Raw genomic sequence first — 26,825 nt, forward strand, 5'->3', positions numbered from 1 at the left:
CAGAGAGAAAAGCCATCAGCCAGATATAAAAGGCATAAGTAGCCCTATCACCTTAACAACAACAACAAAATCAAAGAGGTAGTTAAAAATCCTCCCACAAGTGGTCAAATGTTGAGAAGTGTCTGCAGCTTATTTTCAAATCGTTCTGCTGAAAAGAAGAACGAACACACACACACACACACCTATACGTATACACCCAAGTACCTGCATACACAGATATGCACAGGTACGTAGCGCAGGGGAGCACGTGTGCCCAGATGGCAAAAACAATAACAATCCGTGTGTCTGGGTGTAAGGTCTAAGGCTTTACTACTCTGTGGGCTCCAAATTTTTCAAAATAAAAAGGTGGGGAGAACTCTTACAAAGACAATGCCAGGCTATCGCTACCAAATTTTTAAAGAACAGAGTATCGAACTATATGCAAATACTTTTAGACAACAGGAAAGAAGGACATCCCACCCCGACCCATTCTAAGAGACCAACATAACCCTAGTACCAAAGTCAAACACATGAAAAGACAAGAAAATTACAGCCCCTTTCATTCACAGTACAGATGTAAAAAACCCACACAAAAATCTTACCAAATCCTATCCAGCAGAACACACAGAGGATCCCACACTATGACCAAGTCGGGTTACCCCAGCCAGGTACCCCATGTATGCAAGGATGGTTTAATGTGAGAAAATTTGCTTTAAAAAATTTTTTTTAATGTTCATTTATTTCTGAGAGAGACAGAGAGAGAGAGACAGAACATGAATTGGCGAGGGACAGAGAGAAAGGGAGACACAGAATCTGAAGCAGGCTCCAGGCTCTGAGCTGTCAGCACAGAGCCCAATGTAGGGCTTGAACTCACAAGCTGTGAGATCATGACCTGAGCTGAAGTCGGATGCTTAACCGACTGAGCCACCCAGGTGCCCCTAATGTGAGAAAATTTGTAAACGAGATTCATCATATCCATAGGTCACAGACCTTGGCAGATGTGTAAGAAACAAAATTTGCTAGGATGTGAGGGCGATCTGGCTGCGACATCTGTCACCCCATTGATTGCCAGGGTTGATTCGGCTATCTGGCTGGCTAGGTGGGTGTCCCCTTCCTCCCTCACCACTCCACGTGCATCCCTCCCAAAGCTGCGCGTTTGGTTGAAGAGGACGACCTCCCCTGATAGAGGAGGATCATTGGTCAGTCAAGGGTATACGAGTAGCTGCGGTCCCCTGCTAGAACCTCCAAACAAGCTCTCAGGAAACAAAATTTGCTAAAATTAAACACCTGTTTCTTTTTTTTTTTTAATTTTTTTTTCAACGTTTATTTATTTTTTTTGGGACAGAGAGAGACAGAGCATGAACGGGGGAGGGGCAGAGAGAGAGGGAGACACAGAATCGGAAACAGGCTCCAGGCTCTGAGCCATTAGCCCAGAGCCTGACGCGGGGCTCGAACTCACGGACCGCGAGATCGTGACCTGGCTGAAGTCGGACGCTTAACCGACTGCGCCACCCAGGCACCCCAAACACCTGTTTCTTATAAAAACTCTCAGTAAAGTAGCAATAGAAAAGAATTTTCTCTCTTTTTTAATGTTTATTTTTATTTTTGAGACAGCCAGAGCAAGCAGGGGAGGGGCAGAGAGAGAGGGAGACACAGAACCTGAAGAAGGCTCCATCCAGGCTCTGAGCTGTCAACACAGGGCTTGAACCCACAAACTGTGATATCACAGCCTGAGCTGAAGTCGGATGCATAACTGAGTCAGCCAGGTGCCCCTAGAAGAGAATTCTCTCAACCTGATAAAGTATCCTAAGTAAACTAGAAGCAACATGGTCCTTGAAGGAAGAGTCAGATGTATTCCCTTTGAGACAGGAACAGGTTGAAGATGCCCACATCCCACCCTGCAACTCTCCATTCACTGGGGAAGCAGGGCAGGGGATGTTTCTCACCTCACACGATAAAATGACAAGATGGACCTGTCTGTCCACCTCATCTTTGCTACACACCCATGTGCAGGCACCGGTCTGGGGGCTTCACCTTCAGAACCCCAGCTGCTGGACGGAGCTACTTCCCACATTCAGTGTCCTTGTCCTGAGTCCCAGAGTGTCTGACAGTAAAAGATCTGGGCTGCTCTCAGAGCTCTGCAGGTTCTGGAGGTTTGGGGCAGCCACACCACTGGAAGAGTGGCACGAGGCAGCAGCCTCATCAGCTGGCATCCTCCCTGCTCCCAGCCTCCTGGGGACCAGGTCTCAGGCTGGGAGGGCCCCAGGCACCAGGTGAGCTCAGCAGATGCGTCAGCCAGAGCACCTGCTTCCAAGTGAGCTTAGCAGGCCAGCCTCGGGCCCCGAGGGGGAACCCCTGGCTGCATGGCCTGGGGTCTCTGGAGGCTGACACCCTTCCTGGACAAGGTGGATTGAGAGGACCCACATGTAGGCAAGATGTGGGGTCAGGGCCTCTCCAAGCCTCAGTTTCCCTGTTTCCCTTCTCTGTCTGTGAGAGATGTGGGTGTGCTCAGGAAACAGGTGGCAAGCAGGATCCTGAGAAAGGCCTCTGGACAGATCTGGAGGGAAACCATCCCCAAAAGGACATGTGCTAACAGCTCTGCCACAGGGCCCTGAGCATGGACAGAGGCCCTGGGCCCTGCTCACAATTTTATCTGATTTAGCAAAGGGCTCACAGGCTCATCTCCTTGAAAATGGTTCTTAGTCTGTCCAACTCCCTCACTGCTCAGGGTCCTTCAAATGCACACTCCTCCTATCCACCTGGGTAAGCCTCTGCCAAGCTCCTGGATCCCAGGACAGTTTCAAGAAGAGAGGGTCTAGCCCTGAGATGGCCCCTGCATGCCTGACAGAGGGACCAGAGCTTCTTGGGGTAGAGGAAGCCAGCGGGGGAAGGAAGCTAGGCGAAGAGAGCAGGGACAGGGCCACACCAGCCCTGAGCCCTCTCACTAGCACTGGAACCAGCCTGGGTGAAAGGGGAGGGACAGGGGACCTGAGAGGGACTGTTCCCAGGGGCCTGCCCACCCTTCTGTGAAATCCAAGCCCAGCAGGACACTGGCTAGGACAGGCTCCTGGCCTGGTGTCTGAGGCAGCCTGGCAGCCCACGGAGCAGGGTCACCCATACCATGTGCAGACAAGGAAGCAGTGGGCCCTGGCCCATACCAGCCTAGACACAGACACAAACCTTGAACCAGAAGGGAAAGTATGTTCTGTGTCCAGGAGCTCAGAGACCTTGCTTCCTCAAGCAGCAGCAGAGGGAATCCATCAGCAAGGCTTTCTGGAGCATGTGATGCGGGGTGACAGAGGAGGATGCTGGAGGGTCCAGGGTGGGGGAGATGCCTGCAGGAAGTGGAAGCGGTAGCACGGCAGGGCGAGAGTTCTGGCTGTGGGCACCAGTACTGGGCTGTCTTGAGCAGGATGGGGCTAGCAGGTGGCTAGGGGCACTGATACAGAAGGAGCAGCATCTGAAGACTTGCAGCCCTCTGAGGGCCGAAGGCCAGGGAATGTGGTGAAAGGAGAAGGGTCAGTGACTCAATGGGCACATGTGGGGGGCGGGCTCAGGGGGCAGATGGGGTGCTGTCAGCTGACGGGCTCCAGCTGGAAAAGATGGCTTGACTCACACAGGAGGGTGGCTGAGATGCAGGAGATTCTGAAACAGGCAGTGAAAGGGAGGCAGCTTCCCTGTGGGGCTGTGGCCGGGCTTCGGCCTCTCACCAGTGCTCCTCCTCCCTGGTAATGACAGGCCCCTAGTACCCACAGGGTGCCCACCCTGCCTTCCCACTGCTGGCAGCAGTTAGAACTGGGGGGGACCTCCCTCCTTGGCTCAGAGACAGGATGTATGCCAGCATGTGGGAGCCTGGGAAGGAGGGCCACAGCCTGGACCTAGCGAGCAGGATAGTGTAGGGTGGGCCCTGACCACAGAAAGTCAGATACCCCTGGGTGTCCACAGGCAAGACCAAGGGGCTTCAGCACAGGGTTGCCATGTACTGGAGGGCAGGCCCCAATAGCCCCCTCCCCACAGCCACACCGTCCCACCAAAGTTCTTGTCTGGATATGTCTGTCTCCCCAAGCTTCAGAGTGGGCAGAGCTCATGGCCAAGGCCTGTCTGTAAAATTCCCAGTAGGCCTGGCCAGCTCGGAGCCCAGGTGGGTCCAGGGAGAGCCATCTATGGCCACTGACTCTGTGCAGCTGAATGCAGGCCCTCTCAATGCCTCTGGGGGGCTGCAGGGGGTCCCAGGAGTTATCTGAAGACACATGTTCCTTTCACAAACAAGGTCTCAGACTGGGCCATAGGTACCTACTCAGCCCTGCATCACCACCTTGGAACACATCAGGATGCAACCATCGGGTGTGGCCAATGATTTCCCTCTGCATGCCAGCCCCCGGGGGAAGGGGCTCCTTAGGGCTCTGAGCCCAGGCTGGTCTCCCTCCCCTGGGCACGTCCCTCCTGTCTAGCCCTGTGTTCTCCACATCTGCCCCCCCCCCCGCCCCTCCCATGCCTGTCCTTCCCAACTGCATTCCCTCTCCTGTTGCAAATGAGCCTTAGTGGTCACCCTGGGTGCTCGCCCCAGCCCATGTCTTGGGTCCTTTATGTGGCTGCAGGCCCCTCCACTGAGCAAGGCGACCCCTCCATTGGGTTCTGTCTCCATGGGCCCTGGAGGAGCTGCCACCCTGTTCAACCCCTCTCTGAGCTCTCCTCTCTGTCCCTGTCACACCTGCCTCCTGTCAAAGAGCACAGTTTGTCCAAGTCCTGTTTCAGAGAACCTCCTTTCCTTTTAGACCTTCCTGCCCTGGTCTACCTCTCAGCCACGGGTGTATCACACTACACGGTGTTTCTTCCTCTCCTGGTCTGTCTCTCATTGTCTCCAGGGCCAGCCAGCCTGGGGCCTGGACAGAGTGACTCAGACAAAAGCCGAGGCTTTGAATCTTGGAATGAAACTGACAAAAGAGCATTTGTTTGCTCCATAAAACCAAGAGCGAAAGCAGGCAGTGGTGGCTACCTCGGTGGCCATCACACACCTATCAGACCATCTCCTTGCACAGAGTCAGGGAGGTCAGGAGGACAGCTTCTGGATTTCCCAGAAACCACAGCTCCTCCCCCTCCTCTCTGTTGAAGGAGCAGTGGCAGCGGCCCTAAGGGACCTGGAGGTGGGTTCTCTGCTTGCTGAGGTCACAGCTTCAGGGTTCGTGGGTCTGGGCATGGATAGCACCCAGGGGGCCCAGGAGAGGAAGGCCTGGAGATATGTAGAATTAGTCAGTGCATGCTGGAGGGCCCACACCTTTTGTACTCCACGGCTGGTCCTGCCTGGGGCTCTGGGGTGAGGGTCCACAAGGAGGGGTGGCCTCACCAAGCCCCAGGGGGACTCAGAAGTGGGCACACACACACATACATACTTCCAAAACTTCTTACAAGGGGGAAATAAAAACATGGTTCAAATAGTTGGAAGGTTAGCCAAAGTACGTGGCCTCCACCCCTCCAGGTACACCAGGGCCCTTCCTACCAGCTGAGAAGGTCCCCTCTGTGCACCCAGGGCCTCATCTGCTGAGCGATGGCCTTGGAGCAAAGGCCCCTGCACTGTCCCCAAGCTGACACCAACCTCGGTTGGAATCAGGAAACACAGGAATGTGAAGGCAGCAGGCCGGCAAGCGGCGCCAGCTGGGTCATAAAAACTCTGCCTGTCATCCGGAACCCCCACATCCAGGAGAGAAGCACTGAGTCCATTACAGCCCAAGACCTCCAGAGTCATAAATGACCCCGTGCAGGCATCCCTCATAAATCCTGGGTCTCTGAGGCTGTGAGAACTCGGCATGCACCCCCAGCCTCCTACAGCATGGCCTGCACAGGGCCTACGGGGACAGACAGGCAGAGAGGACATAAGCCCATTTGTGTGTGCAGCCTCAGGCCACTGGTAAAAGAAGGTACCTTATATACCTGAGCACAGACATGGCTGCTTCAGGACTGCCTATGGGGGCTGAGGAATTAATGATTAACCCTCTGAGGCAGGAAGTTACACAGAGGCTACTGCTGCATGAGCAGGGGTCTGTGGCCATGATGAGGCCCAGCGAGTCCCACTGTGGGCCTCAGACCATAGGATGGCCGTGCTGAGCCAGGCAGAAGCTCAACTGGTCATGTTGGACTTCTCAGGTGGGAAGTGGGGGGGCTTGACCAGGTGGGGGGGTTCTCATTGAGACCATTGTAGGGATAAGCCAATTGTGACAGGGGCCACTCCTCAGCTCAGCCCTATAGCCAGTGGGCCCAAGCTCCATGCTTCTCATGGGTGGGAACCTGCCCAGTCCCTCTGCTTGACACCAGTCCCAAACTCTACTAAGTGCTGTCCGGCACCTCTGCCTTCCCAGCCTCTGGGTCCAGAGTCTGAGGCTGGCTTTGTCAGATTCCTCCCGAGACCCCCAAGTCCGGACTCTGCAGTAGGAACTCCCACCTCGGCATGCCTGCACTGAGATCTGACTGTCCTCCCCTAGGTCGTGACAAGTCACTAACCAGAAAACGAGAAATGCTGCTGGAAAAAATGGACCCCCGATGCATTCCTGGTGGGCAGGTAAAACAGTCAGTAGATCCTCAAAGAATTAGACATCAAATTACCATATAACCCAGAGAGTCCACTTTTGGGTATACACCCAAAAGAACTGGAAGCAGAGGCTTGAACAGATACTGTGCACCAATGTTCGTAGCAGCATTATTCACGACAAGAGAGGAAACAACCTGAGTGTCTATCCACGGTGAACAGGTAAGTGAAATGTGGTATATGCATACACCTGCACATGGTTCAGCCTTAAAAAGGGATGAAGTAGTGACATGCTCTAACATGGATAAATCTTGAAGACGTTATGCTAAGTGAAAGAAGCCAGCCACAAAAAGACAAATACTGTAGACTCCGCTTACGTGAGGTATATAGAATCATCAAATTCACAGAAACAGACAGTAGATGGTGGCTGCCAGGGGCTGGGGACAACAGGGGGGCAGTGTTTCATGGGTAGAGTTTCAGGTGGGAAGAGAGAGAGGATCTGGAGATGCATGGGGTGGGGAATGGCTGCACAGCAATGTGACTGTGCTTAAAGCCACTGCACTTTTTTTTTCTTATTGACTGTTTATCTTATTTTTTTAATATGAAATTTATTGTCAAATTGGTTTCCACACAACACTCAGTGCTCATCCCAACAGGTGCCCTCCTCAATGCCCATCACTCACTTTCCCCTCCCTCCCACCCCCCCATCAACCCTCAGTTTGTTCTCAGTCTTTAAGAGTCTTTTACGGTTTGACTCCCTCCCTCTCTTTTTTTCTCCTTCCCCTCCCCCATGGTCTTCTGTCAAGTTTCTCAGGATCTACATAAGAGTGAAAACATATGGTACCTGTCTTTCTCTGTACGACTTATTTCAATTAGCATTAACACTCTCCAGTTCCAACCACATTGCTACAAAAGGCCAGATTTCATTCTTTCTCATTGCCACGTAGTATTCCATTGTGTATATAAACCACAATTTCTTTATCCATTTATCAGTTGATGGACATTTAGGCTCTTACCATAATTGGAAAGCCATTGCACTTTTAAAAAATGGTAAGAATGGTAAACTTTATGTTATGACCACAATAAAAAAAAAAAAAAGGCTCTCCTTTTCCATATCTCCATATAATGGGATATCTGCAGCCAGCCCCAGGCCAGGCAAGTCTTCAGGAGCAAAACCATGGCAGGCTTCTAAGGACACAGCCACCCCCAGGGGCCCTCAGTGACTGCATAACAAGGGGAGCCCACCCACTTAAGCCTATCCCCAGCGTGAGTGTGTGTGTGGGGTCCATCCTCGGCTCTCTTGGGGAATGACAGGACCAAAGAAAAGATACAGAGCACCAGGACTGGCCTTGGATGGGCCAGAAATGCAGGCATACGGGGTTCAGGACTCCAGTGTGAGCTGAGAACTCCGTTTCTGTTCTTCAGCTGGACAGAGCACAGGCTCAGTAAGCACCCCTCCCCACTGTGGGCACAGGGAGCACACAGCCTCTTCTTCAGCCCCTGTGCCACACCTCATACCACATGTGATACTGGTGATGCTACCTCCACTGCTGAGGGGCTCTCAACACCCCACCCAACCCTGAGGTGGTGCTCTGCTCCTCCGTCCTATGAACAAGTGAACAGGCTCCAAGAGGCTCTGGTCTGGCCCTCAGCTGCAGGACTACCAGTAGAAACTAGGCCTCTGCTCCAGGTCACAACAAACTGCAAGAAGTCAATACCAGCCACAAGAACTGTGAATTCAATCTTATCCCAAACTTGTGATCTTAAGGTAAACACAATGGATAGCCCTCTCATCCAGGACCCTTCCCCTGGGCTCCAGGCACCCCCGCAGGCTGCATCGTCCACCCCTAGCTCCATTTGGCAGAGGAAGAAACTGAAGCACAGAAAGGTCACACTCTGGTGAGGAGCACAGTGGGGCTTAAGCTGGGCTCTGTCTCTGGAGGTCACACCTACGCTGTGCCAGGTGTTCAGCAATGGGTGAAGACCCATACGTGAATCATAGTGGCCCAGCCTGTCTTGAGGGGCTCCAGCTGTCAGTGGGACAGAGCCAACAGGGTGGGGGCTGTGGTGGAAAGAAGCTCAGGGCCCCTCATCCACTCTCAGCCCTGCAAATGCTGTCCATCTGCCAGGCAGAGAAACGAAGTCTATGACAGCAAGAACACCAGCCCCCAATAGGCAGAAGGCTGCACCCCATTTTGGGGCTGGGGTCTTACTGGCCCCTTCCTTCCCACACAGAACGAATGTGAGGTTACTCTTTTGAGGCCCAGGCTGGGGCCCCAGTATGGGTGATCTATGCTTGCTCTGTTGACCTGGCTCCCTCCTTCTGCACAATGGGGGATTTCTCCATGGCCCCCAGACTTCAACCCTGAACGTCTGCACAGAACCACAGGCACACATGGCACACGCTGAGGGCAAGGCTGCGACCTTGGTCCCCAGCCAACCTCAGCAGCCCCCCAAGTCCCTCAGGTCTTTGGGCTGATGCTGGGGTCTATCAGGTGGAGAATGCTGCTCAGGGCACAGCCCACAGCCCTGCTGGAACCTGGCAGGGATGGGGCTCACTGGAGCAGATGGGGGGCTCCACCCTCCCCAAACCGACCTCACGGTAGGGCCCTCTCATCACCATGGGCCATGCCCAGGAGATGTGGCATCCTGGATATGCCTACCCCCTGACCCTGTACCTCTGGTCTACCTGGGGAGTGGTGTGGGGGGTGATGGGTGTGTCTACCTGGGGTGGGCTGTTGGTATGGGGGTCATCGGTGTGTGCCTACCAAGGGTCTGGTGGCATGGAGTCTATTCGGGGGCAGCAGACATATGTGTACCTGGAGGCTGGTGGTGGGGGGTGTGTCTGGGGCTTCTGGCCCAGCAGCTGAGCAGCTCCTGTATCTGGAGGTCTGCAGCCCCTGTCCCAGACCTGTCCCTTGACACTCCCTATCCCCTTGCTACCACGAGGAAAGGAGAGGCAGCTGGGCCTCCAGGCCCAACTGTCTGGCTGCCTGTTTGTATTAATCTCTTCAAGCAGGCCTGAAAAACACCTGGGGGAGGGGGAAGGAAAGGGGGAGGGGTGGGTCACCTCGAGTGGCAGGCTGATTCAGGTGGACAGGGGATGCTCCATGATCGACAGTCACCTAAGCCCTCAGTCGGGCAGCCACACACATGCTCCCAGGCCCCCTGGGTGCCAGATGCTCCCATGGTTACTCCATGAGGCCACCCCAGGGATGAGCCCCAGGCAGCCGCTACAGCACCAGCTACAGCCCACCAAAGCTGCACAGTCCCTTACCCTGTCCTGGGGCCCTCATCTGTGGGAGAGTGACCACTGTGTCTCAGGTGTGGTGAGGACAGCAGTGATGGCAGAGAGCACTCAAGGTACCCTGCTTGGCACGCCTGCCTAAGGAGCAAGGACGGCTGCTGCTGCCATTAGCCAGGGCCCCTTCTCCTGGGAAGGCTGGTGACTGAGGAGTCTGCTCTTTAACCCCCGACAGACCCTCCTGCAAAGCCTGGCCCCCCCACCTGTTTGGGTGGGGGACCTGGGGTGGCTCCAGGCTGCCCCTACCACCGCCCTGCAATGACAGCAAATATTCCTTGAAAACACACTTCCTTAATGTCCTGGCCTGTTCTAAGGTGATGGGGATGGAGGGGTGGCCTGGCCATGGGGTGGAAAATTGCTCAGCTCTGAAGGGGGCTAAGCAGGAAGGAATTTCAAATGGAAGGAAACGTCCCAAAGTGCCCACTGCTTGTAAGGAAAAAAAGGAATTCTTGTTCCAGGATGTTTCTGAGTCACTGCTGGCTCCACAGCTTGAGCTGCGCTCCCAGCTACTGCTGGGAGTGCATGTGAGTGTGGCTATGTCAGAGTGTGGGTACCTCGTGCAGCCCGTGGTCAGCCCCGGGAGCCCTCCAGCCTCTCTCCCTCCTGGGGAGGGGGTCCAGTATCCCCAAGGCCCACATGAATCCAGCCCCAGCCTGAGGCTGCTGCTCTGTGAGGTGGAAGACGGCCTGTAGTTGGCAGTGACACACAGCACAGATCATAAAAAAGGCTTTCAAACTGGAGAAGGGGCCACGCCATGTGGTCAGCCCTGGGAAGCCATGGCCTGGAGCCCCCCAGCAGCAGTTGCCAGTTACCTCTTACCCTGGGTGACGTGCGCAGCAGGCATGAGGGTGGGAGGGGGCCCGGAGCCCAGTGGAGACACAGTGGCCACCAGACCAGTGGCTGCAAGGTGTGTATACAATCTTTGCATAGGATGGAGGTGACAGTGCTTGTCCCAACTTCAGGGACACAAGTGTGCAGGCGTAAGGCCTGTGGGCCTGCCCCCCAGAGCCTGGCCTTCCTGGCATCCCCTGGTACTTATGGAAGCAATGGCTGAATGTCCTCGGGGCTCAGATGGCCTGAAGGGCCTGTTTCTCCACCAGCCCACATGGTTGGTAGCTGATGAGCAGTGCTGCTGGCCTGTGCCTCCCCAGCCAGATCCACTCAGGTCCCAGCTTGGCCTGAGGGCAGGGGAGGGCAGAGAGCCAGGCCTTCCATGGTACCTACTGGGCCTTCTCCCTAGATAAAGTCAAGCCCCACTCAATCAACTAGCATTCCTCCTGAGCCACAAAGTCAATCCTGTCCCTCAGGAACACCTGTTGGCACTGGGAACACGGAAGGCTGCCAGGCCTCCTGACCCGTTGCTGCACACTGTACGGCCACAGAGTGGAGGCTTCCGGCCACGCCCTGCATGCTCAGCGGGCACTGCTGCTTCAGAGAGACTCAGAGAGGCACAGCCAGGGGGAGGGTGCCAGGTCCTGGGCCCAGGACTCCCTGGCCAGATCCCGAACTACAATGTGTACTGCTGTTCCAGGAAAAACCCTGAAAATAAAGACTTAAAACGTGGCTTCCAGGCCAAGCACAAACTTTTCCATAGCCTTGAGCTTCCTCTTTGCCACACGTGAGATGGACCAGGTGAGCTGTGGGTGACATGTGACCCTGCCCAGGAGGCTGGGTGCATCCCATGGCTGTCTGCCCTCAGCAAGGGGGCAGAACTGGGGCCTACCCTGACCACCGCCACCTCTGAGGACTGGCTCTAGAATGACAGCTGCCATGTAGCTGCAGCCTGGGGTGTGGGGAGGGCCCAGATGGGGCTTCAAGGAAAGTCATCTGGGCTCTCGAGGCCTCTGCTCTCCCATCTGTAATGGGACAGCTGAGACACCTCATAGTGACCTGGGACAGTGCCTGCACCTAGGCCCACTGGTCCCTGAAGGCCAGTGGCACATCCCCAGCACAGTGAATGGGGGTCCAGGGTGCACCCAGACCAAAGCCAGAGCCAGATGTGTATGAAGGGCCCCCAACTTGATATCACCTGGAGAAGACTTGCATCTGGCCTGGCAGATGGACAGGAGAAACACCACCCCAGGGGTCAAGGTCCTCATAGTATCCCTGTTATGAACTCAAGGGAGCCGACAGTACCACCCGTGGGACCTGCCAGCTGCCGAGACTCCTGGGCACTCCCACCTCTGGGCTGCCTGTCAGACACAGCTGGGCAGCCTTGGCACAGAAAGGAGGGGACCACGATCTGATGTAGGTGCCCCTCTCAAGACTCCATGGAATGAAGGCTCAGTAAAAATTTGCAAAGCAAATTAAAATGAGTCACAAGGCTCTATACACAAAGTCCATGCTGGTCAAGGCTGGGGTTTCCTACGATCTCAGCAAGGGTGAGGCCCCTACGCCAGCTGGCTCAGTGGCCCAAGCAGGGATGGGAGCTGAAGCAGGCTGGGGAAGGCCACGTGTAGCTGTAGGCCATCATCCCAGGCTCTCTGGCAACCCACTGACCCCTCTAGGGAGGCTTTCCTGTGGAAATCACCTGTAACAGTTCATATGATGTTCTGAATGGACAGGGGCGTTAATCTGCAGAAGGCCTGCTAAGCCGGGGTACAATGTTACCCCCAAATCTGCCACTGCATTTGTGCACACTGTGAGGACCAGAGTCAACCTTGTCTGCAGCCCTGGGACCATGTCAGGCTGCCTCTGGCCTGGCAGCCAAATGGACACAGTGGCCAGAGACAGCAGGGCTCAGGCTGGGAGAGCATGCATGGTTGGGGGGCAGGCAGAGAGAGGGATTACAGGGGCCTGCTCAACCTTGCTGTGCCAAACAAGTCTCACGTGGGGTTCTTTGGTCTGTGGGGAGCCCCTGCCAAATGCAGAACTGCTCTGGGACTCAGACAGGGCCTCACAGAAAGTGCCCCCCCCCCCCCCCCCCCCAGATGTGGTGGCGTGTGAGGGAGCCCAGGGCCCTGGCTGCTGGTCTCTGCTTCTGGAGTCTTCTGTGCATCTGATGAACAAATCAAGGGCTCCACGAGGCGAGAGGGCCCATGCTGTGGAATGAGCCAGAAGGACGCATCAGCCCAGCAGGGCCTCCTAAGCTCTCACATTCTGGGATTCTACTGGCCTGATGGGCATTCTGTGCCTCTGAGGGAAGCCCTGCCTGATGCCCATTGGGTCCCCTTTCCCCTCAGTTGCTTGAGGATGGGGATCTGCTCCTGCTGTGAATAGCCCCTCATCAATCCCATCACCCTCCTTTTATCCACTTGGCTGAAACCTGACCACCTTTTCCTTGGTAAAAATGGTGTTTTCCGGGGAGCCTTTGTGGTTCAGTCGGTTAAGTGTCCGACTCTTAATTTTCTGTTCAGGTCATGATCTCACAAGCCCCACACTGGGCTCTGTGCTGACAGTGCGAAAGAAGCCTGCTTGGGATTCTCTCTCTCTCTCTGTCCCTCCCTAGCTTGCACTCTCTCTCAAAATGGATAAACTAAAAAAAAAAAAAAAAATGGTGTTTTCTACTGGGCACACTGTCAGCCCAGCTTCCAGGAAAGCAAAGGAACAAACTTCCACTCACAGGACTGGGCTTCCTGACTGCTTGGGTAGAATGGAGTTAAAGGTGGACTTGGTAGGCCCTGAACTTACACAGGCTCAGACGGTGGGCCAACAAGCAGTCTTCTGTCTGGACTTGTGCCAGTAAAACATACTGCCCAGACCTGCTTGCCTGTCTGCCTGCCACGAGGGAACAGAAGGGGGGGGGGGGTGGTCTGTGCTCCTCTTTGGGATGAGGGGCCCCAGGCCCAGACCTGCTTGCCTGTCCGCCTGCCATTAGGGAAAAGAAGGGGGGGGGGTCTGTGCTCCTCTTTGGGATGAGGGGCCCTGGGGAGGCTCAGTGGGGTGGGCAGGAAGGAGGCTGTGGCCAGGGTTTGAGGCAGGACAGGTGAGGCCTTGGCTCTCCAGGCAGGGCAGGAGACACACTCAAGCAGTGGCCCACCTCCTCCCCTGCTTTGTGCCTGCCTGGGCAGGGCCTCTCCTCACAGGTGACATCAGAAACCTCCATGGGGTGCCTGGGTGGCGCAGTCGGTTAAGCGTCCGACTTCAGCCAGGTCACGATCTTGCGGTCCGGGAGTTCGAGCCCCGTGTCAGGCTCTGGGCTGATGGCTCAGAGCCTGGAGCCTGTTTCCGATTCTGTGTCTCCCTCTCTCTCTGCCCCTCCCCCGTTCATGCTCTGTCTCTCTCTGTCCCAAAAATAAATAAAAAACGTTGAAAAAAAAAAAAAAAAAAAAAAAGAAACCTCCAGACTCCCCTGGGAAGTTGTCTGCTGTGCCCTCCCTGTTCCACCTGCCCTCAATCCCCACTATACCATCTTGGACTCCTGGGAAAGCCGATCCTCGGAGCAGCCACTCTGCTTCCCCATAGGTAGGCAGCATGTTGGGCTTGAATCCTGTGCCCAGGTGACGCCTGGCTCTCCCTCCTGGGAGGGGATCGTGGGGAGGGGTCAACAGGAAACCCTGTGGCCGCAGACCTGCGTGTGAATGTCACTTCTGCCAGGTGTGATCTTGGGTGACAAGTTATTTAGGCTCTCTGAGCCCCAGTTTCCTCATCTGCGAGTGGAGCCCCTGACAGCGAGGCATAAACAAGGGTGGCCTGGCCATGAGCGAGTGTGGAGGTTGCCGCAGTCACTCTGTGCTGTGCCCTCCAGGCTAGGACACCTGCTCGTCGCTCTCCCCAGCACAGCGTACGCCCTGTAAGCAGGCTGCACACGGCACAACAACTTCCCCTTCCCAAGCCCTGCTCCATTAGCTGCGATCTGGCTGGAGGACTTCCTCCTGCTGCTGGTGCCAAGTTCTCCCCACAGGGACTGTGAACCAGAGAAAATGCCCCCTGCCTACTGCTCCAAGATGATACCCCATCCTGCCTCATGCTGCTGTAACGCAAACGTGAAACTTGAGTTTGCTGCTCCTCCTTTCCCAAGGACACCGATGCTCCAGAAACATAAATATTTACACTTAAGGCTTTAAGGCTCATAACTCAGAGGGGAGATGCTCACCCGCTGACCATGTTTGTTCTTGGGGCCCTAAGAGCCCTGCGGTGGCAGGAGTGAATTCTCAGATGGACGATGATTTATGGGCCACTCCTCCCGGGCCAACTAGGGACGTGGTCCAGGAGCAAATGCTGCACATAAGGGGCTGGGGCCACGTGGGGAACATTCCAAGGCCCCTGGGATGACAAGGGGGGGTGGTGCAGGAAGCTCACCTACAGAGGAGAACCATGTAGAGGTAGCTCTGGTGTGTGGCTACAGCAGATGGGACTAGGCACCAGGCTGGAGGCAGTGATGTCTGGCTCCTCGGCCAGGCTGCGGGGTGACACAGGTAGATCTCACCCCGGGAAAGCCCTGCCTAGATTTCCATCGTGTGGGAAGGAGGCTCCCATGATTTCAGAGCAGGGGGCTCCAGGCTCCGTTTTTGACTGCAGGATCCTTTTTCCAATCCAACCTCACAGGAACCAACAAACCAGGATCAATGGGTGTGAGACGCCAGGCAGGAAGACTGACTACTTGTTTGGCCTTCTGGGCTGGGCTCCCACCACCATTGGCGAGGTGCTGCTGAGGGCTTCCAAGGAAGGCCCTGGGGGTATTCCTGCTGCAGGAAGGATGGCTGGTTAGCCGGCCATCTGTCTATCTACTCAGTCTGCTGGGCTTCTGGCTGAGCTCCAACCACAAGCGGCCCCAGAGGGGTTTAGAGGTCACAGGTACACTCCCTCCTTCCCCTGCAAGTGCACTTGGTGCCACTGGCTGCAGAACAGAGGCCCACCTGGCCCGCACCTGTGCATCAGTAAACCAAATGCCCAGGACCATAGGCAGTGTGGAAGGACAGTTAGAAGGAGAGGTCTGGCCAACACACCATGCACAGGGCTTCAAACTAGGATACACTAAGAAGACAAAGCATCCCTCAGGGCAGAAAACAGCCTGGGGACACAAATAGGTAGATGGCAGGGAGGAAACCTGCCACGTAACAGAATGCCCGTCTCACCAGTCACGGGTACATGTGCTAGGACCACAGCGGTCCAGCTCACAGCTGCTGGCCTGGCAAAGAGGACCGTGTCTTACAGGCCCCATGGTGGGGAACCTCAGGCATGGTGCTGGGGGGTCTGAGGAGCCAGTCTGGACAGCAGCAGTCATCTCTAAGAGGGCTGAGGGCGGACCACCTGCCCTCCAGCCCACTCCTAGGGACATGTGAGGAAGGGTGGCCAGGCCTGGCCACTGCCACCTGGCCTGTGAGATGCTACTCCTGTCTGCAACAAAGCACGGGAGAAAAAGAGATGTGTCTAGACAAACTCGATGTTAAATCCAGCAGTCGATGAATTAAATATGCATGTCATGGACCAACGTGGATAAATCTCAACAACAAGGATGAGATTTCTTCAGAAATCAAGTAGAAAGCAAGTTGCAGAAGGTCAAGTACAGTCTGATGCGGGTTCTGGAAAGTGCGTCAACAGTCCTACGTGCTGTTCAAGGGATACACATCTGCAGTGAAAGTATAAGAAAGCGTGCTGAAAAGCATGAAATGCAGATGGTGGTGACGGGGGTGGGTGGCAGCCGGGAGCCACAGCAGGGCTCCCTTGGGACCCCTGTTCAACTCTCAGCCTGCAGTGAGGACAGGGGTGCCGGTGACACAGATCACAGCCACCACCAAGTCAAAACATGAGCCTGCCACATCATACCTGTCAATGCCTGTGGGTCAGCAGCACAGCCCAGGCGCAGGACAGATGGGGGTCCAGTGAGGGGGAAGAACTACCACATCCCTTGGATTCTCCAGGAGGCAGGTAGGCCTCTCTGTGCTTGGCCACAGTCCCCCCCACCCTCATTCCTGCCCTTGTCACTGAGCAAGCAGCTCCAGGCTGCGTGTCGAGGGTTCTCAAAGGAACAGTCAGGCAAGCTGCTGCTGACACAAGCCGCAGACAGCAGGGCCAGTCTGCACTGTTCCCACAGGCCATGATTACAGTGCCACTTGTGTCCGGGCTGTGGAACGGGGGCGGGGGCTTTCTGGACATCCAGGGAGCAAGCTCGGCAAAGCCCTTGATGGGAAGGAACAGGGTGGTCCCCAATGCCACAGCCCGGGGTGAGCAGGGGACCCTCATGGCTGAGGCACAGCACATCTCAGGTTGTCACATCAGAAGGCCAGTGATACTTGGTGGCTGTCCCAGATATTGGGACCCTAGCTACCTAGACCACAGATGCTGTAAGGAAGCCCCCTGCCGGCCCTCAAGCTGACCCAGACAGGAGCCGAAAACCTAGCTGGTCCTGAAGGACCCCTTCCCTAACCCCAGAGAGAGGGGATGCACCGTGGCCTCTTATAAAAAAAGTCTCCAGCACCAGGCACAGTTCCAAGTACTCACCTCTGAGGCAGGTACTGTCACTATGCCCATTTTACAGAAGGGGGAACCGAGGCACAGAGGTCACACAGCCTGTGAGTGGCAGAACTGGGATTTGACCCAGCTGGTCTGGCTCTAAGCCTGAGCCCCCACCCTTGTTCTGCTGTCCACCCTGGCAGCCTGCTGTTACTGCTCTCCCATCTGCTTTGAGCTGTTTCCTCCCAGCTGGCTTCTTTGCTGCTGGGCTGCCTGTGGACAGCCTCCATCCTTATGTGCCATGGTGGGCGGTGAGAAGCTTCCGGAGCTGGCTATCTGCTGGGGTCTGGCTCGTCCACGGCCTCTTGCCACGCCCAGGCAGGCAAGGAAAACGAGGCTCAGAGAGTTCTGGGTGTATGCAGGTTCCAGACTGGTGTCACTCAAGAGGTCAGATGTCCAAGTGTCCACCCTGGTGCATCAGTCTCCAGAGACACCTGGGTCCCCAGCTCCTGCCTAGCCATTGACCTCCTTTGACTCCACAGCTTTATAAACAATTAGCCCCAGAGTTTTAATCTCTCGAGTTACTATCTTTCCAGACAATTATTGATTTGCTGCGACGCCTGCCCCTCCCCCCGCGTGGGTCTTTTAACGTTGCCCGTGTAAACACGCGGAGGCAGCTGTGCTGCTCACATGTGGCCCTCACAGAAAGGCTGGATGCATGGCTGTCGGGGGCTGCCTCTCCCCAGAGCCCCGCCACCACGGCCCTGACACCACAGCTAGCCTCATGCTGTGCTGTGGCAAGCCACCGACACTCCACTTTATAGACGAGGAACTGGGCCCCACTCCTGGGCCATGAGGCCTGTGTCCCACCCGGGATCACAGAATCTAAGGGGTTAGAGTGACCACAGCTCCAACAAGACACGAACACAATCTGGGGCTAGATGAACCGTGTGGCCACAGGAGGTCACGGATGACAAGTCCCTGGTTCTTCTACAGAACCAAACAACAAACTCCATACGCCTGTTTTTGAGATGCAGAAACAATCTCACAGAGATGTTTCGCTGTGCCCACGAGACCCACTGGCTCAGACCCAAGGTGAAAGAGGCTGCCCCAGGGGACTCCTCTCTCCTCTTCCAGTTCTCTCCAGAGGCCCCTGGCTGCTTCCTGTGCTGCATGAAAGGAATCCAAGAGCATGTCCCCACATGTGCCCGTCCTCCCCTGCGGCCTCAGAGACCCATCTACATAGAGAGGGCCCATAAGGTCCTGCAGTGGCCATGTGGAACTCAGTGTATCAGTCCCCACAGGTGGCCCTGGTGAACTGAGGCTGCAGCCCCAGCATGGCTGGCTGAGTGAATGAATGGACCAACAGGGGGTGAGGCCTCTGAGCAGTCCGGCCACTCGGGAGGGAGCCTCAAGAGTGGTGGAAAGCAGTCAACACTGCAGGGAAGGGCTGCTGGCTGGCCGGAGTCTGGCCAGAGGCAGCTGTAGCTGTGGGACAGAAAGGACGCCTGGCTGGCTTCTGTTCCCTCATCAAAGCAAACAGGCCCTAGGCCCAGGCCGCGGCAGGATGTGTGCGTGTGTGTGTGTGTGGTCATCAGTGGCTGGACAGCCCATCCCCACCGCCCGCCTGCCTGACACAGACATCCTCTAACGTCTGCCCAGGTCCCGCAGCCCGGGATTAGCACAGTAACTCTCTGGTGGATGGGTATGTGCATGCCACACTTCCAGAATAGCAAGCCCTGCCAGCTAGCGACTTGGAACACAGCCACACCAGGGAGGGGGCATTTTACCTAGGGAGGAGCAGAGAAATGAGACCACAAGTCCCATAGGCAGAAAGTGAGGCCTACATCCAGGGGCAGATTGGACCCTAACGCCTGGGCCCCTGTCTGTCTTTCTGTAGCTGGGACAGCATCTCACCCCTGGCAACCCAAACAGAGCAAAAGCTTAATAGGAAGAGAAGGAGCCAATGGAGTTCCGGAAGAGGCAAGAACGAGAGTCTGGAGAGATAACTTTTCTGCAAACACATCTCCTCAGCTGTGAGTGCTGGCAAGTGAGGCCGACGTGCAGACCTCAAGGAAGAGGAGAGCAGGGCTGCCAATGAGAAGCGTCCACATGGTTATCGGTAATTGCTGAGGAGAAGTACTCAGAAACCATCTTCTTGGGAGGGAGCCTGAGTGCCCTTCCCGCTTCCCATCCTCTCCAAAGACCAGCTGAACTGAATCCTGGCCGGAATCACACCACCTCTCCAGCAGGCCCAGGTGGCGGGCTGCTGGCTGCGGGCCCTCACGACCACCTGGGAACAACCTGCAACGGGCACTGGGTGGGGGTGGGGGCGGGCCCACTGGCCGGGCTGCGCTGGCCCCCGCCCCCCGAGTGCTGCCAGCAGTGCCAGCATCGGCTCTCCCTTGCTGGAGCCAAGAGGATGCGGCCTGATTCTTGTCTTGCTGCTACTCTGGTGAAGGCCACCAGATGTTTTCCAGTAAACTAACGACACAGGTCTGCCTGTGAAATTGCCTGTGTCTGCTCTGGGTCTGGGGAGCCGCATGTGCTGAACCTGGCTGGTCTGACTGAACTGCTGGCTATTGTTCTCACCCAAAGACAGTCTTCCCGCCTGGGGGTGGGGTGGAGCGGGACACACAGGCTTCGGAACAGACATCTCAGCATCAGCTCCTGGCTCTGCAGGCTGAGGGACTCTGCAAGTTCCCCAACTTTCTTGGGCCTTGACTTCCTTATGTGGAAAACTGAGACAATCATCAGATACCTGCATTATTGGGGTGGTGGGCCGCATAAGATGACCCATTCCAAGAAGCCACCCAGTGCTTGGGGGACAAGAGCTAGCCTATCTGCACCCTTCCCTCTCTGGACTCTGGCTTCCTTGGATTTGGGTCCCCAGAGCCCACCACGCCTTTCCTTCAGACCCCAGATGTCAGAGCTGCACCTGGCTCTCCCAGCAGGGGCTGAAGCCAACAGCTGTGGCCAGATGAGCAGGTGTTTGGGGAGACTGGACATGACCCCTCCCCAACCCCCAAGAGTGCATGCACCAAGCAGGGCTTTGAGATAAAAACCACAGATAGACACATTTTGCTGGTTTAAAAAAGTAAACTCTTTTCACACCCACAACGATATCCAATACCAACCAAGGTGCTGCTCAAGCGGGCACTCAAATACCACATGCGGCAACATGGTAAGGGCAGACTTTCCGAAAAGTAACCTAATGTTTATGCTGAGAGCATTTAAACCTGCAGATCATTCAACTCAGAAATTCCACTCCTAGGAATTTACAAAGGAAATCAGAGCTACGCAAAACATTTGCACACAATGACACCCACTACAGCATTACTTATAGGAGCCAGAGACAGGAAATCTGCACATTTAACGACAGAGCAGGACTAACAACACACCCGGCTTGGGGGGGGGGGGGGTGTCACCTGCAGCTACTAACATAGTAAATTTTTAATAACAAAGAACAACATTTATAGAAAATTTATATTATGGTTTCAATTACAGTGTAAAAAAAAAAAGATGTGCGTGAGGAATACAGTGAGTTTACTTTTCTCTTTTATGTTTTTCTCTCAATTATCACACAGTCATTACAACAACAACAAAACCATGAGATGTGAAACAAAAAGACTCCAGGTCCTTTAAGGATGACAAAACCAAGCCCCCCAACCACCCTGACCTGATCACCTGCTACTCCTCAAGATCAGCAGCAAACCTCTCAGACCTCCAACGGAGAAAGAAAGAAAAAGACAAGAAGCCTCACAGGCCCCAGGGGCGGGAGCTGGGCCACTGTCCCCAGGGCTCTCTGACCCAGGAGCGACAGTCCCCACAGCAGAGCAGGCCCCGCCACAGTACAGTGGGCCAGCCCACTCTACACAGCCCCAGGTTTTACAAGTGAGGTACCTAAAAGGACAGGAAGCCCTGGTCTTGCAACTCTCAGGTGCTTTAAAGAAAATACGAGTTACAGAGAGAATTCTACAAACTGAAGAACCATTTAAAATAATCATCAGTAAGCTATTTAAAAATTTGCCTTCTCATGCATTTGCCTAAAAAGTTTTGTTTTGAATATGAATGAAAATCTAATTCTGAACATCTTTTCTTTTTTAATGTTTATTAATTTATTTTGAAAGAGAGAAAGATGGAGAGAGGGCGAGCACAGGGGTGCATCCGTGCAGGAGAGGGGCAGGGAGGGAGGGAGAGAATCCTAAGCAGGCTCCATGCTGTCGGCAGAGTCCAATGTGGGGCTCGAACTCACGAACTGTGAGATCATGACCATTAGCTGAGATCAAGAGTAAGTCAAAAGTCGACACCTGACTGACTGAACCACCTGGGCACCCCCTAATTCTGAACGTCTTGATCTCAGATTCCCTTCATCTCCAGGCAAGGCCTCCGCAGGTGATTCAGGCCATGATGACAGTCTATCCAGGTCCCCTAGGGGGCTAGGCCCTATATATGGGTCCAAGTCATGGGCTCTGGTTAACATCTGTCCTGCTGTAGGCAAATGTGGGTTTTGTCCCTTGATCGCACGTAAGAAAGTAACTGTGAACGCAAGTTGGGTGTGGAGTGCCACAGAAAGAAGTGTCACAGAAATGCCCAATCTTAAGTCTGCCCAAGCTGGCTGGGCCCACTGAGGGCCCCTGAAGCCCTGTGGGACCGGCACTGTACTCAAGGCTGACTTGAACCTGATTCACTAAAAGACTCATGGAAGGGCACAGCTCCTGCAGAGGGTGTGGGACCAGGAAGAGGACATTCTAGTTGGTACCAACACGTGGGCAGTACCCACTCGTCATCTGGCCAGTGCCAATGTGCTGTGGACATGCCAGCATAGCAGATGAAGGATGGCCAGTGGCATCTAAGGCAGCAGGGTGCTGGCAGCGAAGGCTTCCTGGAGAAAGGGACAGCAGAGCTGAGGCTGAAGGGAGAGGAGGACCCAGCAGCAGTGGGCAGAGAGCACAGCATGCTGGGGCACAAGGTAGCAAAGGCTGAGTTGACAGCAGATTTCTGGAACACAGACAGGAATTCAGGAGAGTGGAGGGTGGGTGACCAGGGCTAAGAGGACACAGGCTACCAATGCTGCTTCTACATGGCAACATTATAGATTGCAGGGAGCCCACCAGGGGCTCCTGGGGTGGGGGTGGGGGACTGCTGCACAGAGGGCCTGGCTGAGCCAGGGAGGTGGCCTGGAAGTCATACTCGGGACCCAAATGCCCAAGGGGGCTCCAAATGAAGCCTCCACAATTTCAGGAACATTTCTGGGGCAATCCAGGCAAGGCCCTGACTGTCCCCTTCAGGCACATGGGGAGAGGTAGGAGAGACATTCTGGCTCTTAGGAGCACTTCTGCGAGTCTCTGAAGCGACACAGGAGCATGGGGTGCTGAGACTCTAATCAAAGTGGCCCCTGGCAGCAGATGAATACCTGCCTGTTGCGCTGCTCCAAGGTCAGTGCTTCCTGGAGTGGGGCGGGGGGGGGGGGGGGTGGCTTTCAAGCACATTGGCTGATGCTAGCAGGTCAGGTGTGGCAGCCCCCTCAGTGGACATAGGACATAAGAGGGACCTACAGACACTTGGCTCATATGCCTTTTCCTCTTTTAACTCAGGAAGCACTGACCACTGTTAGAAATTGAAAACTGTATTCCGGGAAGGTGTGTTTCCTCACCTTGAAGTCTGTCACCTCAACACCTGCCCAGCTTAGAACCCCCGAGGCTGACGCCGTGTGATGGGGCAGTTCTGGAGCCGTAGAAACCCCCACTTCCCTGAGCCACAAGGCCTGCCTCTTCTAGGCCCCCAAATACTGCAGACACTAGCACCAGGAGCTGCAAGAGGCTTGGCAGAGTTTCTAGAAGCACACCTCATGGCAGGGAGGCATTCATCCAAGCCCTGCAACATGCTTGGCCCTGGAACCCAGGGAGAAAGGAAGGGTCCTCACCCTAGGCCCAGACACCCAGGGACCTGTCAGGGCAGCTCTTGGAGGCTCCCCCCCCTCCAGTTAACCAGCCATGTGGTCACTCCAGCACCCTCAGGGCCATGGGGAAGGCAAGCCGTAGCCTGCTGGAAGGAGGGTGAGGGTGAAATCTGGAGCTCCCGAAACCAGAGATCCCACAGAATCTGGGCACTGACGAATTCATCCAGAGAGGTGCTGGGCCGGGGGTCGGGGGGCAGATGGGAGAACTGCATGCTGACCTTCGAAGTACCTTGGTCCAGCTCCAGAGAAGGGGAACACTCAGCAAGTGAACCTCAGTTGGATGGGCTTGTAAATGCACAAAGCCAAGATTACCCTGGCCTCTCAGGGAAGCTCATTAAAAAAGCAATCTACCTAGCGCCTGGAACAGAAATGAAGGGGGGGAGAGCACACAGAAGACGATGCTCTGTCACCTGCCTCACACCACAGCCCACTCCAGAGTGGACAGCAGAGGGAGGCCTCCCTCCTCCACTGGGCCAGCATGCTGCTGAGCTCAGCAACTTCTAGGCAGAGGGGCTGGCAGCCCACCACAGCAAGAGGCATCGGCTGACTAGGCACGGCTTTTTCTATTCTTGCTCAGACACCCACCCTGAGTGGGGTGGTGCTGGGCCTCCCTCGTGCAGCACCTGGGGGGCCCCATCTGCTCCACTTGGTCCCCCCACTCTTGTCTGGAAGGGTGGCTGGGCCTCCTGCTCTGGTGGACAGACTCCAGAGAAGGGAGGTCAGGGGCCCTTCATCCTGGTGACCTGAAGGGAAACAGCCTCAGGAGACAGGTTGCAGGAAGGGCGTCCGGTTGTACAAACTGGATTCAGGCCTCTAGGCAGCCCCCAGAACAGGTTCTGCACACTGTCCCCTCTGGGGTTCGCCCAAGCTAATTCCCTCTAGCAGACAGGATGGTGCCCACCCCCATCCTCACTCCTGCAGAAAAGGAGGAGGCCTATGTGGCTTGGTCAGTGCCTAGTTCTTAGAGCCTACAGCCCTGGTGTGTCAACCCCAGACCTGGCTCAGTCTAGTACAGAGTGGCTGGATCACACTAGGAAAGCACACCAAGTGCTGTACAGGAAGCAAGGATTTAAGGGCTTTGGAATGGTAGATTTGTAACCACTGGGGCCTTAAGAGACCTGGAACATCACCTCTCAGGTTCCGAGCTGCTAGGAGCAGGGGATGGGGCAGCCAAGGCAAAGTAAGATGACCTGTGCCCTCAGCTCTAGGGCCCTCATTTCCTCACAGTCCAGGAAAGACCACATGAAAAGGACTGAAGAACGGAACAGGAGAGCAATGCCATGGACCACGTTCAGCTCTGGACTCGTGAGATACCCAACCTTTATCCTCCAAACACACCAGGGACCCTGCATCCTCCTGACCCAAAAGTATGCCAACAAACATGATTTACAGAGGTCACAGAAGCTATCCTACCCCCAGCCTGTCTGTAAGTGCAGTCCTGAGGCAAATATGGAAGATAAACAAAAGGCAGGCAACAAGATCTCACTCCCGGCCTTCCCCAGCCCAGACGTCTTGGGGAAAAGGCCCCTAGGGCACCAATATGAGCTGGAGGAAGAGAAGTCAAATTTTAAGCACTGGAAACCCAGCCTGGCCTCCAGGGTTGTGGCTACAGTGTACTCAGCAGGAAAGCTGTCCCCCAGAGGTCAGCCCTGTGCCTCTAACCTCCACAGAAATGGGGGGCTCCCAAGCAAAGTATGTGGCTGTACAGGTCCCCCTGACCAACTCAGCTCCCCTAACCTAGCTGTTCCTTTGCACTCCTCTTTTGGAGGGAGCTGCCAACTGGTTCTGGCCCAACTGTGAGCACAGGCAGCACTGCCTCCTCCCCGCCCCCAGCCCCAGGTCACACTCAGGCCTTTGTTCTACCTGCACACACCGGCAGGCAGAGCCAACCCCCTTCCCTGGCAGCTCCTCCCCAGCTCTCTCAAGGCAGGTTGGGGGGCTGGGGGGCTCACAGGTGCAGGCGGAAAGGCACTTCACTTATCTCACTTCTGCTTTGGGTATGCGAGCGGCCATGGTAAGCAAACACTGCAGGTGGGCTACACACACCAAGGAACCCACTTTCCCACCCGACCCACGCAAGGCCAGCCTGGACCCGCTGCTGGGGAGAGCCAGATTATACACTGGCCCGCGGTGCAAGGCAAGTGATATCCCCAGGGCAGTGGCCAGTGACCCGAGGGAAACCGAGGCTATGCGCAGCCGGCGGGGCGGGAGCGGTGGAGGAAAAAAGTAGAGAGGCGACGCGGAGAAGGTGAGAATAGAGGGCAGGGTGACTACGGGCCGGGCTGCAGAGGACCAACTGGGAGCCTTGGGCTCCCAGCAGGTCGGGAGGGGGTCCACAAGCGGCCCGCGGGGAGGACAGGAGAGGGGGAACGGCGAGGGCAGTGCGGGCCCAGGACAACCCGGCGGGGGCATGGCCCGGGGCTGCAGCCGCAAGCTGGGACCCGGCCGCTCACCTGGGCGTGCGCAGCGCGGCGGGGTCGCGACGGTCCAGCACGCCGGGCACGCAGTTGGTGAGCTCGGTCCAGTCGGCGTGCAGCCCACAGCTCCAGCCCGTAGAGAAGCGAGAGAAGAGCCAGGTTTCGCGGCGGTTGGGCCGGTAGCAGGTGCACTTCTTCTGGCCGGGCCGGCAGTCGCAGGGCACCTCAAGGCGCACGTTCTGCACGAGGTGGCGGCCGAAGGTGGTGCCACCGGTCTTCTGGATATGCAGGAAGACGATCACGTCGTCGCCCTTCATGTCGAAGCGCAGCGAGCGCTCCAGCTCGCGCACCGGGAAGTAGTACTTCTTCTCGTAGTGCGGGTCGGGCGTGGGGAAGAGGTCCAGGTCGTCGGGCGGCGCGCGGCCGCCGGGCGCGCCCAGGCTCAGCCCCGGGCCCGCGTACTGGTACAGGATGAGCATGAAGCACGCTGAGCCCGCCACCACCAGCACGAACTTGCTGGCGCGCTCAACCATGGTCCTGCCGCCGGCGCGCCGCCGCCGCATGTGTCACCATCGCCGGCGGCCCGGGCGCGGGGCGCGGGGCCTGGGAGGGCGGGGGGGCGCGGGCGCAGCTGCCTCCTCCGCCGCCGCCGCCCGCGCTCCGGCCCGGCCCGGCTACTCGGCGCCCAGGCCGCCCGCAGCGGCGCGGGCCCCGGCCCTGCGCGGCGCCATGGCTGCTCTCCGCCCAGCCCCGGCTCCGGCTCCCCGGGCCCGACCCCGGCTCGGCTCCGGCTCTGCTCCGGCCCCGGCCCCAGCCCGCGCCCCCTGCGGCCCGCCGCCGGCCGCTCTGCTCCGCGCCGCGCCGCGCCGAGAACGCTCTGCGCCGCCCCGCGCGCCGCCGCGTCTCCGCAGTCCGCCGCCGCCCCGCCCCGCCCCGCCCCCGGCCCGCCCCCGCGGCGCCTCTTGCCATCGCCGCCCGCGCCGGTTCTCGGCTCCGCCCCCCGGAGCTCGCGGGGCCTCAGGCCGGTGCTGGGCGCGGGACCCGGTCTCGGGCAGCGGCCAGACGGGGAACTGATTGCTGTGAGGGAGACCGGCGTGGGGGGGGAGTGGTGGTGGGGAGCGACTGGGGAATCGGGGAGCAGGCGCGCGGCGGCCCTTCTGGGCAGGAGCGGGGAGCGCAGCGGCCGGCACCTCTGGCGCTTGGGGCCCCCTCCCTCCACGTTCCGGCCGCGCGTGGACTACCCTTCCGCGCTCTTCCGGAGGAAAGCCACTGACCTTGCACGCTGGGCGCTTCAAAGTTCCAAGTGCG

The 26,825-nt window shown here is 56.6% G+C and overlaps 1 protein-coding gene across 1 annotated transcript in view; it reads right to left on the reverse strand.

Annotated features, from left to right (window-relative positions):
* Nucleotides 1–26,162, reverse strand: part of HS6ST1 (heparan sulfate 6-O-sulfotransferase 1) — a 46,545-nt gene extending 20,383 nt beyond the window's left edge. Inside the window, exon 1 of the mRNA XM_047870659.1 lies at nt 25,554–26,162. Coding sequence (XP_047726615.1) covers nt 25,554–26,080 — 527 coding nt within the window. The 5' untranslated portion in view covers nt 26,081–26,162. The remainder of the gene's footprint in view (nt 1–25,553) is intronic.
* Nucleotides 26,163–26,825: the final 663 nt, after the last annotated feature.

This window comes from Prionailurus viverrinus, chromosome C1 (assembly GCF_022837055.1).
Source record: "Prionailurus viverrinus isolate Anna chromosome C1, UM_Priviv_1.0, whole genome shotgun sequence".
Classification (NCBI taxonomy): domain Eukaryota; kingdom Metazoa; phylum Chordata; class Mammalia; order Carnivora; family Felidae; genus Prionailurus; species Prionailurus viverrinus.